Source organism: Lissotriton vulgaris, chromosome 11 (genome assembly GCF_964263255.1).
Source record: "Lissotriton vulgaris chromosome 11, aLisVul1.2, whole genome shotgun sequence".
NCBI lineage: Eukaryota > Metazoa > Chordata > Amphibia > Caudata > Salamandridae > Lissotriton > Lissotriton vulgaris.
The window spans coordinates 420,607,218-420,620,247 of NC_141699.1; the positions used below are offsets into that span (position 1 = coordinate 420,607,218).

Consider the following 13,030-nt stretch of genomic DNA (forward strand, 5'->3'; position numbering starts at 1 on the left):
CCTATCTCTCCCATAGGATAACATGGAAGTTGCCTTATGAAATTTTGTAAGTGTAATTTCCAAATGGGAGGAGATTACTGGTTCATTTTTGGTGTTTCTGGAAACCTAATTGAAAATTCTAACTCCTAGTGAAGTCTGATTTTAAATTACTATTCTGATTATGCCACTTTTGGATAGTTTGCATTTACGTACCCTAGCCATTTGTTGCCTGCAGGCCATCTCTGATCACATGACTAGGTGTAGTTGTTGGTTGAACTGTATGTATTCCTTCTAGATAGCCACACACAATAGGAGCTTAGGTGCAGCAGGCTGGGCCATCAGTGGCAGGATGGGAGATGGGAGGTGGGCCTAGTCTCACTTGCACCTGAACAGGCTGTGTACTGTCTCCACACAAAGTGGTGCATACCTCCTGTAGGTAGTCTGGAGCCAGAACCTGAATGGCAGGACATCTGGTATGTCTCTAAAAGATTCTCCCCACTTCAAAGGCACACAGTGTATAAAGGGACCTCCGATACCACCACTTTAGTACTCTTCTGGACCCGTGGATACTCTGCCAGGAAGGACTGCTGTGCTTCTACAAGTACTACCACTCTGATGGGCTGTTATTCTAAAGGAACTGCTGCCCTGCTGTGCTGACCTGCTGCCCTGTTGCCTGGGGGTGAAGAACCGGACCTGTAACTCCATCTTGAACTGAGGACCTCAGAGTGAATCCAAGAGCTAATCAGCTGGCTGAGTCTCAGGGACACGAAAGACACCCCAACAACTCTGGGACCCATCTTTAGTGAGTTCCTGACCCCCAAGTGGTCCCTTTCAGGTCCTGGACCCATGGTCTGTTCACACCACTTGCTCTGAAAATCAGTGTGAGCTGCTGCCAGCCTTTCTCCTCAAACAGCGCATTTACAGCCCTTGGGGGACCGCCAACCTCCAGATCAACAGTCTGCTTGACCTGCCCTTCACGCCATGCCAACTCCCGCCTGTTCCTGGTGATCCTCCAACGCAAATGAGACTCTTGCCTCAAAAACTGAGAAGGTAAAACTTCAGAGGGACTAATCTGGGAGTGTTTCTGACCCGCGATCCATCTTGGTGGCCTGTACTTTTGATGTTGACCCCTTCCAGCCCTATCAGACAGCTGTGGCTGGTACTTTTAGCTTTTAGGCAGTATATTGCAGTTTATCTTTTGGGAATTCATAACTCCGGTTCTACTGATTGGATTTTTTTCACTTTGGTCTTGTTTTATTTATTAAATTCTGCTTTGTTTCTAATCTGTTGTGTGACCTTTTTGCGTGGTGTTTTCACTGTTCTTCTGTTTGAAGTGTTGCACAAATACTTTACACATTGGTTCTAAGTTGAGCCTGACTGCTCTGTGCCAAGCTACAATGGGGTGGGCATAGGTTAATTAGAGGTTTGCTTGTGCCTTCCCCTGACTAGGATTGTGGTTGCTGCTTGACCAGGGCTCACACCCCAGTCAACCAGTAGATTCATGAGTCCCATCCTCCTCCTCTTTTTTGTACTAAGGCTCCATATCTCTTATGTCGGTCTCCTGAGCTCAGAAAAATCTGGCAGAAGATTGTGGGGAGTTGAGATGGATGGCGCCTTTAGGTCTTGAATTGAGACTGATAGGTTAAACAAAGTCTGAGGTTTTTGGTGCTGATGCACTGGTTTATAACATTGTGTACCTAGGATTCTCAGCCTTACGATGGGGAAGCGTGTGAATCAATGAATCCTATCAAAGCTGAAGAATGCAATTCGAGATAAGTGATTTCTGATCTCAATTTAATACCTGAATTGGGGTTACATTTTGTAGGAAACCAATGGAAGTTGCAAAAGACCCATCTATACTACTATTATAAAGAGAGAACACAAACCTTTGAGCCAGGTAAACTCGGGAACCACAGCGCCAATCCACACACTCGATACATCGTAGAAATTGTCAGGGTGTGCAGATGGACATAGGCTATAAAAAATTTAAAATAAACATAAATTTAAAAATAGAAGTTGAAAAAAAAGTAGTGCCCTGAAAGTAGCGCCGGGCGCGACGCTGCGCTGGCCGCGACGTGCGTGATGACGAGGAGGAGCGGCGGACATGGAGCAGCGTTGAAGTGAGGAGTGCGGGGAGAAGCGGCGGCTCAGGTGCCTCATGACTAGGAGGAGCGGCGGACATGGAGCGGCGGTGAAGTGAGGAGTGCGGGGAGAAGCGGCGGCTCAGGTGCATCATGACGAGGAGGAGAGGCGGACATGGAGCGGCGGTGAAGTGAGGAGCGCGGGGAGGAGCGGCGGCTCAGGTAAGGTAAAGGCACACATTGGAGTCAAGGCGGGAGGGGGTCGGGCGGGAGTGGGTGCGCACACAGGGACGGGCGGGAGCCCTTACTGCACGAAAGCCTCAAATGCTGCCCCCTGCCCCCAACGGCGGCTAAGGTAAGGTAAAGGCACACATTGGAGTCGGGGCAGGAGGGGGTCGGGGCGGGAGTGGGTGCGCACAGAGGGACGGCCGGGAGCCCTTAGTGCACGCTAGCCTCAAATGCTGCCCCCAGCCCCCTTCTGCCCCGGGCAACGCTGGGGCGGGCTGCTAGTAATATATATAAATTGGGTTAGCGCAGTATCAATATGTTTTGATGTTTAATTGAGAAGACTAAGTTACTTACTAGTTCTTCATCGTGGGTATTCTGTAGTGTAGTTCCTATATTCCCAATAGGCTCTGCGCATTGGAATAATATATCCTGTAGATGTAACGTAGGACTTAGGTCTACTAGGTCGCTATCGAATATATTAGACTTAATTATGAGTGCCAGCTAGCTAGGAGGTCACTAGAAACTTTCTCGAATTCACAAGAAGGGATTTAGTTTCTGACAACCACATAAACATGACAACTTTGTTTCCCCAAGATAAAACTGATCTTCAGAGTCGTGGAAACAATAGATAGATATTTTACTCAGTCATTCGTGCATGCTCAGTTTCCACAGAGGTGCAGAGAAATAGAGAGACGGGCGTTTTCAATAAAAGGTATTTATTGAACAGTCTTCTTTCTCATGCAGAAGAAATGAACTGCTACAATCGTAAGCCTTGTTGTAATGTATAATGCGTACAGTAAGAAGAGTAAAATAATACTGTAAAAGCATTGTGTGGTTCCTAGACCATAGATAAATACATCCATAAATAACAAAGGCTAAAAAGTACTCAACTGGTGCTTCTAAAATACACCGACCCCGATGTACCTAACCTATGTCTAGTACGAGGGAAGAAGTAAGTGTGGTGTAGCATAAATTTAGTATTCTTTTGCCAAGAATCTAACCAAGATCTCTCTTAGGGTCTAATCAGCTCCGTACCTTGGTTTTAGAATGAAGGAGGTCAGTCTCAGGACTCGATTTCCCAACAACCCGCAAGGGTAGCTTGGAAACACTAGAGCTGGATTTCTCGGCCAGAGAAAAGACAGCGTCTCTCTCAGTGCGTCTGCTGAAGGGTCGGCTTCCGTAAGACTACGTTGGACACTTATTAGATGTTTGACCCACCCTTCACCTGAACCTAATACCCTGGCTGTAATAGATTGCTTTATGTCACAGTTTTTTCTTTCCACCACCGAATTTCCCTGAGGATGGAATAGACTTGAGTACCGCAATGCAACCCCCAAGCTGGCCATGGCCTCCTTGTAAGCCCGAGAGCTAAAAGTAGGACCCTGGTCAGAATGTAGCGTGCCGATGGCGTATGTGCCGATTTAAGAGTCGCAAATCTTTTATAACAGTTCGGGCATGAGCCGAGCGCTGAGGTCACATCCAAATGAATCTTGTCCTAATACTTGTGGGACCGCTTTTGTCCATAGGGACATCTGAGCGTGGATAGACTAATGCTATCTAACAATGGTGTCTGTACTGGGCTGGCTATTCTGTATTCGGGAATCTGGTGGCGCTCCAAGCTGTGATCTCTGTAGCAGACATCGCAATTAATTCCAAATTCCTAAATGTGGGCGCTCTTCCCTGGCCACAGTACATCTATATTTAGAGATCCTTTGATGTATCAGACCCCTCTACCATATGTGCTTCTTGAATCAAAGCACCTCTCCAATTCCTGTTTGGGATTACTCTATCCCCCACTCCAAGGATTCGAGCAAAAGGAACGGAGTTGGCATGAATTATGTATGAATGTTCGAGTGGATAGTTTAGAAGTAGCGCTGCTCCGCTGCCTTTGCTTGTGGCATTGACAGCTAGCATTGTTTCGTCGTCTATTTTTGTTTTTGAACAAGTGAATGCAGCTACGGAAGCCGTTTGCACAGCTGCCTTCGTGGCTTCATCAGCTAATGAATTCCCTTCAATGTGAACGCCATCACGCTGATGACTCAGTGTATGGATCACGTGAGTCTTTTGTAGTTCTTTCTGTAACAGAACTACTTGTTCCCAAAGCATTTTATGCTTGATTGTGCCACCTTTTGTGTCTTTGAAACCTTTTTGAACCCAGTTCTGCAACTATTCATTGTGAGATTGAACTCAGTAATACGAATCGCACACTATGAGTGTGGGGAATTCACGTTTGGTATTTTCAAGCGCCATCTTGAAAGCCTGTAGTTCAGCTCGCTGAACTGTACAGTCTCCGAGAGATTGAGTTTTTGTGACCATAGGTCTGAATTTACCATCGTGCCAGCGACCTTTAACAATCGTGCATGCAGCACTATAAGCTTGTTTTCCCCCAATTGCGGGTTGTGCTGATCCATCCGTATAAATTATACATCCGTAATGTTCTTGAGGCAGAATATCAGTGGGCAGATTGACATTCGTGTTCGTTTTTGAGAAATTCTTGAGTTTTCAAGTAGATGTCAAAAACGTATTCATCGTCTGTTGCAGCAAGATAATTAACCCATTGTATCCATCTTGGATGTAAAGATTTTGCATTTGGGATGCTTGCCTTTGTCACTGCCTCTAAGGCAGGTACAGGAGTAATGACTTTTATACGCTTACCCTGTGCGAGGGCTCTGTCTCTTGCTACAGCAGTTTGAACCGCTGTCAGAATTTTTTCTGTGTTGAAGTGAATTTCATTTCTGCTTGTGTGTATAAGTGTGATTTATAAGCTATTGGTACCTTTTCACCTTCATTAAAGGTTAGGTACTTGAATCCGCATCTCCCTGGGATGATTCGGAATACAAGGTTTAGTTCATTTACTCGTGTCTGTAAATGTGTTGCTAACTTGTCTGTTTGTACTGAACGCAAAATTTCTGTGTTTTTTTTTAGTCCAATTATTAGGTTTGAAATCAGGTTTGATTAATTCGTAGAGAGGTTTAACCCTTTCTGCGTTGTTTAAAATGTAAGTTCTTCTGAAATTCAGGAATCCTAGAATCGACTGTGTTTTTCAGCGTTTTTGGAGGTTGGAGCAGCGCACATTTCTCTAAAAAGTTTGCTGCCAGGCTTTTGCCTTCACTAGAAAGTTTGTATCCTAAAAATAGGACATTGGGCTGGGCAATTCTTGATTATTTTTTTTTAAAGTTGAATTTGTACCCTTCAGAGGCGAAGCCAAGTATCATGGTGTTCACCCTGGTCAAGTGCCTGTCCAAGTCATCATCTGTAAGATAGATGTCATCGAGATAAGATAATGCTTCATCATCATATGTTTGCAGTAACTCTGTTACTCTGGCTGAAAATAGCCCAAGACTGTTTTTGAATCCCTGTGGGAGACGACAGAAGTGACGCTGTCTCCCCATAATTGAGAAAGCGGTAAAGTACCTGCTTTCAGGTGCGATATTTTGACAGAAGAAACCGTTTGAAATATCTAATGTGGTTTTATATTTTTTGTGCACAATGTTATTCATCAGTGGTGCACTGCGTGCATTTTGTACTGCAAAGGTTTTGCAACAAGAATTTAAATGTCTGTAGTCCAAAACTAGACGATATTTATTGTCTAGTTTGGAGACAGGAAACAAAGGATTGTTCATGGATGAGGTGCATGTTTCAATCACCTCCTGGTATTCAAGTTGATCTAGGATCTCCCTGACCTGTTTTTTATATTCTTGTTTAACCGGATACTGCTTCTGAGCAGTTGGTTGACTTTTTAACTGGATCTTATGGTGAGGAGAATCCTCATCCCATCCCACATGATTTTGTATAATGTTGGTGCCTGGGCCACAGCCCATTTTCTGGCATAGGTGTATTTTTTATGAATCGGAATATGATTTGAGAAGGCTGGCATAATGATCTCTTCGCCATGTGGGCACTCCCTGACAAATTCAGGTGGCCAGTCTTTTTCAGCTACAAGAATGTCATAACCCTTTGCTAGCTTTTCCCAAAAGTGCTATTATTTTCCTAGTTATATCCCCCTCTATTCGGAGTGTTACTTCATATAACTTGTGTGGTACACTAACCCTGGTATCTGCAGTTTCAACCTGAATGCTTTAATTCAAGTTCATAGTCTCCAGATGATCCTTCAGGATCTTGCGAGCTATGGTAACCTCTGCTGCACTGTCCAGCTCCTCTGCTTGTCTGATTTTGAGACTTGCTACCTTCTTTTTAGTGAATTGAGTTTTCTTATTTTTTGGAACCTGTTGATCGTCTTTGGAATTCACGCGTTCTTCCTTTTGCTCTGATCGTCCTCTTCTTTCGGATTTCTGCAAGGAACGTGTATCATTATCTTGATATCTATCAGGTTTTCTTAAATTATCCCTATTTCTGAGATTAGATCTCTTTTCAGAGTGCTCCTTTTGAGGAGACCTACCTCTGGATTGGGAACGCTTCTCTTTAGGAAGTGTCTGTCTAGTATTTTCCCACTTCTTTTCAGGAGTAGTGAGTGTTTTTGCTAAAAACTTTTTCAGGATTTTCTGTTAGTTCGGGCTTTACTGGTTTCCCTCCCAAACTATCTCTTCCTAGTTCTTCATATGATTTTTCTATTATTCTGGCCAGTTCATATGGTTGCTCAGTTATATCAAGTTCTTTTAGTTTTTGGCGGATTATCACTGATGCTGCTTCACCTTTAATATTAGCTAATATTATAGCTGAGACCTGTTTGAAATCCTTCAGTAGCTTCATACTGAGATTTAAAGCAGGTTCTGCCCCGTACTCTTTTTGAATCTGTTTCAGGACGTCAGGTATTATTGCTTGTGGAAAGATCATCATTGAATAGAATACCTCTGTCTGCCGATATTCATGTGCCTCTATGACAAAAATTACCCTACCACCTCTTGCTGATAGGCCATTTTCCATGAGCTTTATAGTTATGGTTTTCCTTACATTTTCCGGGATGATTATAGCATCCACATCGTCTTGTCGGTAACCTGTAACGTCTAAACCCGGTTGGTCTGCATCTACTGCAGTTCCACTGGTTCTTGTAGGTCTACCGGTCTCGGAGTCACTATCCGATATTTTGTTGAAATAAGGAATAAAGATAAGGTGCATAATGTTTTCGGAACACTGTATCCTTCAACGTTGAACAAACCAAAAACTAAAAAATAGGACTTTTCGCCCTACTCAGTAATGGCGGATATTTTATCTTTTAACCCACTCCAGACAACTATTGAAGCATTTTATGGGGAAAAGGAGACTCTGTGAAAAGCACAACTGAGTTACTCTAGTATCTAGCGTTAAATAAGTGCCTTACCAAAAGTTGGGCGCCATGTAGTGTAGTTTCTATATTCCCAATAGGCTCTGCGCATTGGAATAATATATCCTATAGATGTGACGTAGGACTTTGGTCTACTAGGTCGCTATCAAATATATTAGACTTAATTGTGAGTGCCAGCTAGCTCAGAGGCCACTGGAAACTTTCTCGAATTCACAAGAAGGGATTTAAGTTTCTGACAACCGCATAAACAAGACAATTTTGAAACAATAGATAGATATTTTACTCAATCATTCGTGCATGCTTCGTTTCACCAGAGGTGCAAGAAATAGAGAGATGGGCGTTTTCAATAAAAGGTATTTATTGAATAGTCTTCTTTCTCATGCAGAAGAAATGAACTGCTACAATCATAAGGCTTGTTGTAAAGTATAATGCGTACAGTAAGAAGAGTAGGATAACATAATACTGTAAAAGCATTGTATGGTTCCTAGACCATAGATAAAGACATACATAAATAATAAAGGCTAACAATTACGCAACTGTTGCTTCTAAAATACGCCTACCCCGATGTACCTAACCTAAGTCTAGTACGACGGAAGAAGTAAGTGCAGTGTAGCATAAGTTTAGTATTCTTTTGCCAAGAATCTAACCAAGATCTCTCTTGGGGTCTAATCAGCTCCGTACCTTGGTTTTAGAATGAAGGAGGTCAGTCTCAGGACTTGATTTCCCAACAACCCGCAAGGGTAGCTTGGAAACACTGAAGCTGGATTACACGGCCAGAGAAAAGACAGCGTCTCTCTCAGTGCGTCCGCTGCAGGGTCGGCTTCCTTCGGCACTTGCTGTAGCAGGATGCGTCGGGCATGTAGATAGTCGAACTGCTCCAAACCACTGTGTGTTTGCTTGGGCAAGTGTGGGCATATTTATACCTTGAAGTAAGGTGGACATAATAACGTCATCAAAGAGTCTCAGTTCTTTGAAAACGCCAGGAGTTCTTGGATAAATCAGTATTCAAGCAAGGGGAAGTCCCTTTCTGCTGAAGCCGAGTTTCCAAGAATTCGTTGTGGATTTTCGGAACTAGTGGAAGTAGCCCTGCTGTATTTGGACTGCACGAGCTATGTCTAAATATGATTATGATGTCTATGCCTGTATAAGAATATGGTGATTTTATACCTATATAAGGGCATGAATCTGGAAAATTACACTAGGGTCCTAAAATGCCATACAACAATTTCCCCTCTTTTCTCCCCGATTGACCAATGCTATGATGCCATTATATGTCCTCCTGGGCAAGATCATGTTACATTTTCATGGTATCTACTGACTATAAATTAGTTCCATTAAGATTCATGGTATCCCTTAAAGGTAAAACTAAATATTGCTAATACATTTGTATCTTTTTACTAATTTTTATTTTAAAAATCTATTTCTCCCTACTAAATGTATTTTGGGATCCCGCACATGGGCAGAGATATTCAGTGTTAATGAATTGCATTGAGATAATCTTCATGGTGTTACAGGTGTATAACCTTCCCCAATGTATACCTCCTCATGCATAAAGTAATATTGAAAGGCTTTGTCCTGTACAGCTCTGCAATATTCCTACTATCCTATATATTTTTCATTCACATTAATTACATTGATTTTTACGTTGCCACAGTTGTCTGTGTAACATTGAGTAAAATTCCTATTATTAGAACATTTACTCTCCCTTTTGGTGAGTAAAATGTATATAATGCACTATCCCACACGCATAGTTATGTTACAAACATGCTGCTCATTCGCTCCTTTTTTCATCTCACTGCCAAGTTTAATTATTACTCTATATCCCACTTTCTTTTTGTTGTACTAGACCCGACAAGTTCTGGAGGAGCTGACTGAGCTACCTGTTATGGTTGAGCTGGCTAGTGACTTCCTGGACAGAAACACTCCTGTTTTCCGAGATGACGTCTGCTTTTACATAAGTCAGTCAGGTTCGTGGCAGATTTCATATAGTTTTTACAAAAATGCTTGTAAGCTGGAGCTCCTGGGTTAGAGCTTTGTCTAAAGGTGGTTAATGGTGTTACTTTTAAAATGGCACAGTGAATATGAAATGCATATGATTGAAAATTCTGTGGATAGATGTTCTGTGTCAGTTTTTCTTCACCACTTTGCTTAATGTTGGTAGCTGTGGGTTCTGCTAGATTGAGCCTCTGCTCTTTTGCCTGTGATTTATTGTTAATGGGATTCTTTTCAGGTGAGACAGCAGACACTCTGCTAGCCCTGCGATACTGCAAAGAAAGAGGAGCCTTAACAGTTGGGATAACCAATACTGTTGGCAGCTCCATATCCAGAGAGACCGACTGCGGTGTACATATCAATGCTGGACCAGAGATTGGAGTTGCTAGCACAAAGGTAGGTGTTTCAAAGTGTGGGGTTCTGCCCAAATGCATATGGTGTGCCTTAACAAATGATTAGATGTTCTCATGGGGGAATACAGCAGCAGTGGTGCTGAATGGTGCATAGTTTGGCAGAGCAATGTAACAGATACCAGTTGACTTTGTGGCTGTGATTAATGAGCATCTGGCAGCAAGTAGATCATCAATACAAATCCTCTCCGAGCACACAAAGTAATAGATAGTCAATAAGTTTCAGAGTCTCAAATATTCTAGTCCACTTTTAATCTTTAGATATCCGTTCAGGGACATAATTAAATCCATATTCGATTTTCATCACTACAGCTTTATCTGCAGTATGGCTTTAGTTCATCAACCGTGCAGCTTGATATTGTCAATTAGTAAACCATGTAGTTTCCCAAATGTTGTAATCCAAAGTTCTCCAGTATTAGGGGTGTCTTTCATAGATTCACATGCTTGAATATTCCCCGTCGTCGAAGTGGGAGTCCCACGGTACATAAAATAGCAGTAATATATGCATGTATACATGAGAAATATCATAGATAAAATATACATACATATAATGCAATAAAAATGTAAACTTAAAAAAAAAGTACCATAGAACAGAATAGGCCCATTGAAAAGCCCAAGGGAGAATTCACTTTAGTAACTTATAGGAGTCATTATGTGTTGGTCCACATTCCAGCCAATCAGGCTGTAGCCTCCTCTAGAACCTTCTCCTCAGAAGCCCAAGTCCTCAGATTTTCTACCGCACGTCGTGTGAAGGGAGTCTCCCTGAGCTCTGCTCAGTTTTTTCCAAGTTTCTTCTTATTTCTCTTCAAAAATGTCTTCTTCAAAGAAAACTTTGTTCAAGGCTTGTCCATCCTGTGGAAAACTGCGCCTTTTTCATGAGGATCCACACAGTAAGTGTATTTACTGTCTTTATCCGGACCATGTTGTCTCTACCTGCAGACTCTGTCGCAAATTTCCTCCTAAAACATTGAGGGACAGAGAGGCTCGTCTCCTTCTGTGGCTACAGAAGTTGAAATCATCTGATAATGTCGTTTCCGATGTTGAGAGTATGTCATCTGGTTTTTCGAAAACCTCTCAGAAGCGTGGGTCTGAGACTGAAGTCCCCTCTCCTTTTCTTAAGAAGAGTAAAAAGTTAGGATCTTTCAAGGATGTCTCCTCACAAGACTTGCTTCAGGGCGCGCCTACGGGACCTGGCTCTCTGGCGTCTCGACCCAAGACCATGCCCTCCGTATCTAAAACGGGCATTGGCTCGTCGACGGGCTCGTCGACGCGTCCGTCGACGTCTTCAGCGTCTACGAAGTCCGTTTTGGCAATTTCGACGTCGACGACTACTTCTTCCATGTCGACCAGCTCTGCCACGACGACGATCATCTCGTCGACGAGCAGCCAAGAGGTGAGACCCATCTCGTCCATTATTATGATCATCGTCCCATCGAAACCATCGTCGACGCACCCACCGTCGACGGCTCCTCCGTCGACGAAGACCAAGGCATTGTCGTCGACGACCGGATCCTCGTCGACGACAATCCGTCGACGATACCATCGACGCCGACGATGAACCCCCCGTCGACGGCTGCTCCGCCGACGACCTTCTCGTCGACGGCAAAACAAAAAATCATCGTCTACCAAGTCAAAAATTCCTACGCCGGATTCAGCGGCGCCAACGAAAAAACAACTAGAGGGTGTTAAAGCTGTACAACTGTCGTCGACGGGCTCGTTGACGACTCAACAACCTCTACAATCTACTGCCACCTTCAAGGTGGTTTCTACTTCGTCTCTCAAGACTGTACCACTTATACAGTTAAGTCCTATTAGGAGTGGATCTCAGCCTCCAGAGAAATTGTTTCAATCTGGAGCAGAGGAATCTGGAAATGATTCTGAAGTGGATCAACTTTATCAACCAGCAACCAGTCCATCGGAATTACACATAAAGTGTCAGGACTACAGTGACGAGGATGAGGATGCGGATAATACCGTCGAAGATGGGAATGTTCTTTTTCCATTAGATAGCTCACAACAACCAAATTACGAACGCTTTACACAGATTCCTATGTCTATGGTGAAAAAGCTGCAACATATGCTGGATGACTACAATCGTAGGTTTCCACCATCGCTGCCGCCTTCCCCAGCACCTCAAGTGCAGCGGTCTCAGCCTCCAGCTCTACACCCTCCGTCTCCAGTGCCTCGACCACAGTCTCCAGCACCTAGGCTTCAAGCTCAGGCGACTGTTGCACCTACGTCTCCTTTGGGTGCTGCTCATGATACAGATAATGAGGCTCAAACTCCTCATAACACTGGAGATAATGACACTGATGATGAGGAAATGCAGGAATGGGACAATTATAGGGCACAGACACCCTCTACTCCACCAACATCACCAAGAACTTCGCCACCAGTGGATATCGTGAGTTTCCATAACATTATGGTTCGTGCAGCGAAGAGGTTCCACTTAACGTTGGAAACACAACAAGCGGAATGTTTTTTGTATGATTTTAAAGACTTACCTCAACGCCAAACTCATACCATTCCTATCATTGACCACATATGGGAGGAGGGTCTAAAGTTAATGGAACGTCCTAACTCCATTCCAGCCGTTCTACCTAGACTGGACAAAAAATATAAAGCGCCGCCTACTTCTCCAGCCTGCTTAGTTTCACAACCTAAAGCAGATTCAGTTATCACTCAGGCGGCACAAAAAAGGTCTCGAAATCCAGCCATACCCCTGACCTCCCCGCCGGATCAGGATGGCCGTAAATTGGACTCAATTGGTAAGAAATTTACCACAATGGCAGCGACAACGGTAAGAGCTTCCAACGCCTTAGCCATACTGGGTCGATACGACCGTCAAATGTGGTCCGAGATCGCTGGTCTACTCCCCCAAATGCCCGACTCCATCCGGGATGAAGCACAGGCCATCATTCTCGAGGGAGAAAAGATTTCAACGGAAATAATCGACTGTGCCGTCGATATAGCCTCTACTGGTTTCCGACAACTGGCGGGTGCTGCAGTTTTGCGTCGCCAAGGCTGGCTGAAGTCAACAACCTTCCGTCCGGAAGTTCAATCCAGAGTGCTAGATTTGCCCTACGATGGCGAGTCTC

The 13,030-nt window shown here is 43.7% G+C and overlaps 1 protein-coding gene across 2 annotated transcripts in view; it reads left to right on the top strand.

Annotated features, from left to right (window-relative positions):
- The window catches only part of GFPT1 (glutamine--fructose-6-phosphate transaminase 1), a 263,939-nt gene that overhangs the window by 209,124 nt on the left and 41,785 nt on the right, over positions 1-13,030 (top strand). For both annotated transcript variants that reach the window (XM_086943489.1, XM_086943490.1), the window contains 2 exons: positions 9,377-9,497; positions 9,761-9,918. In XM_086943489.1, the coding sequence (XP_086799615.1) occupies positions 9,377-9,497; positions 9,761-9,918 (279 nt within the window). The remainder of the gene's footprint in view (positions 1-9,376; positions 9,498-9,760; positions 9,919-13,030) is intronic.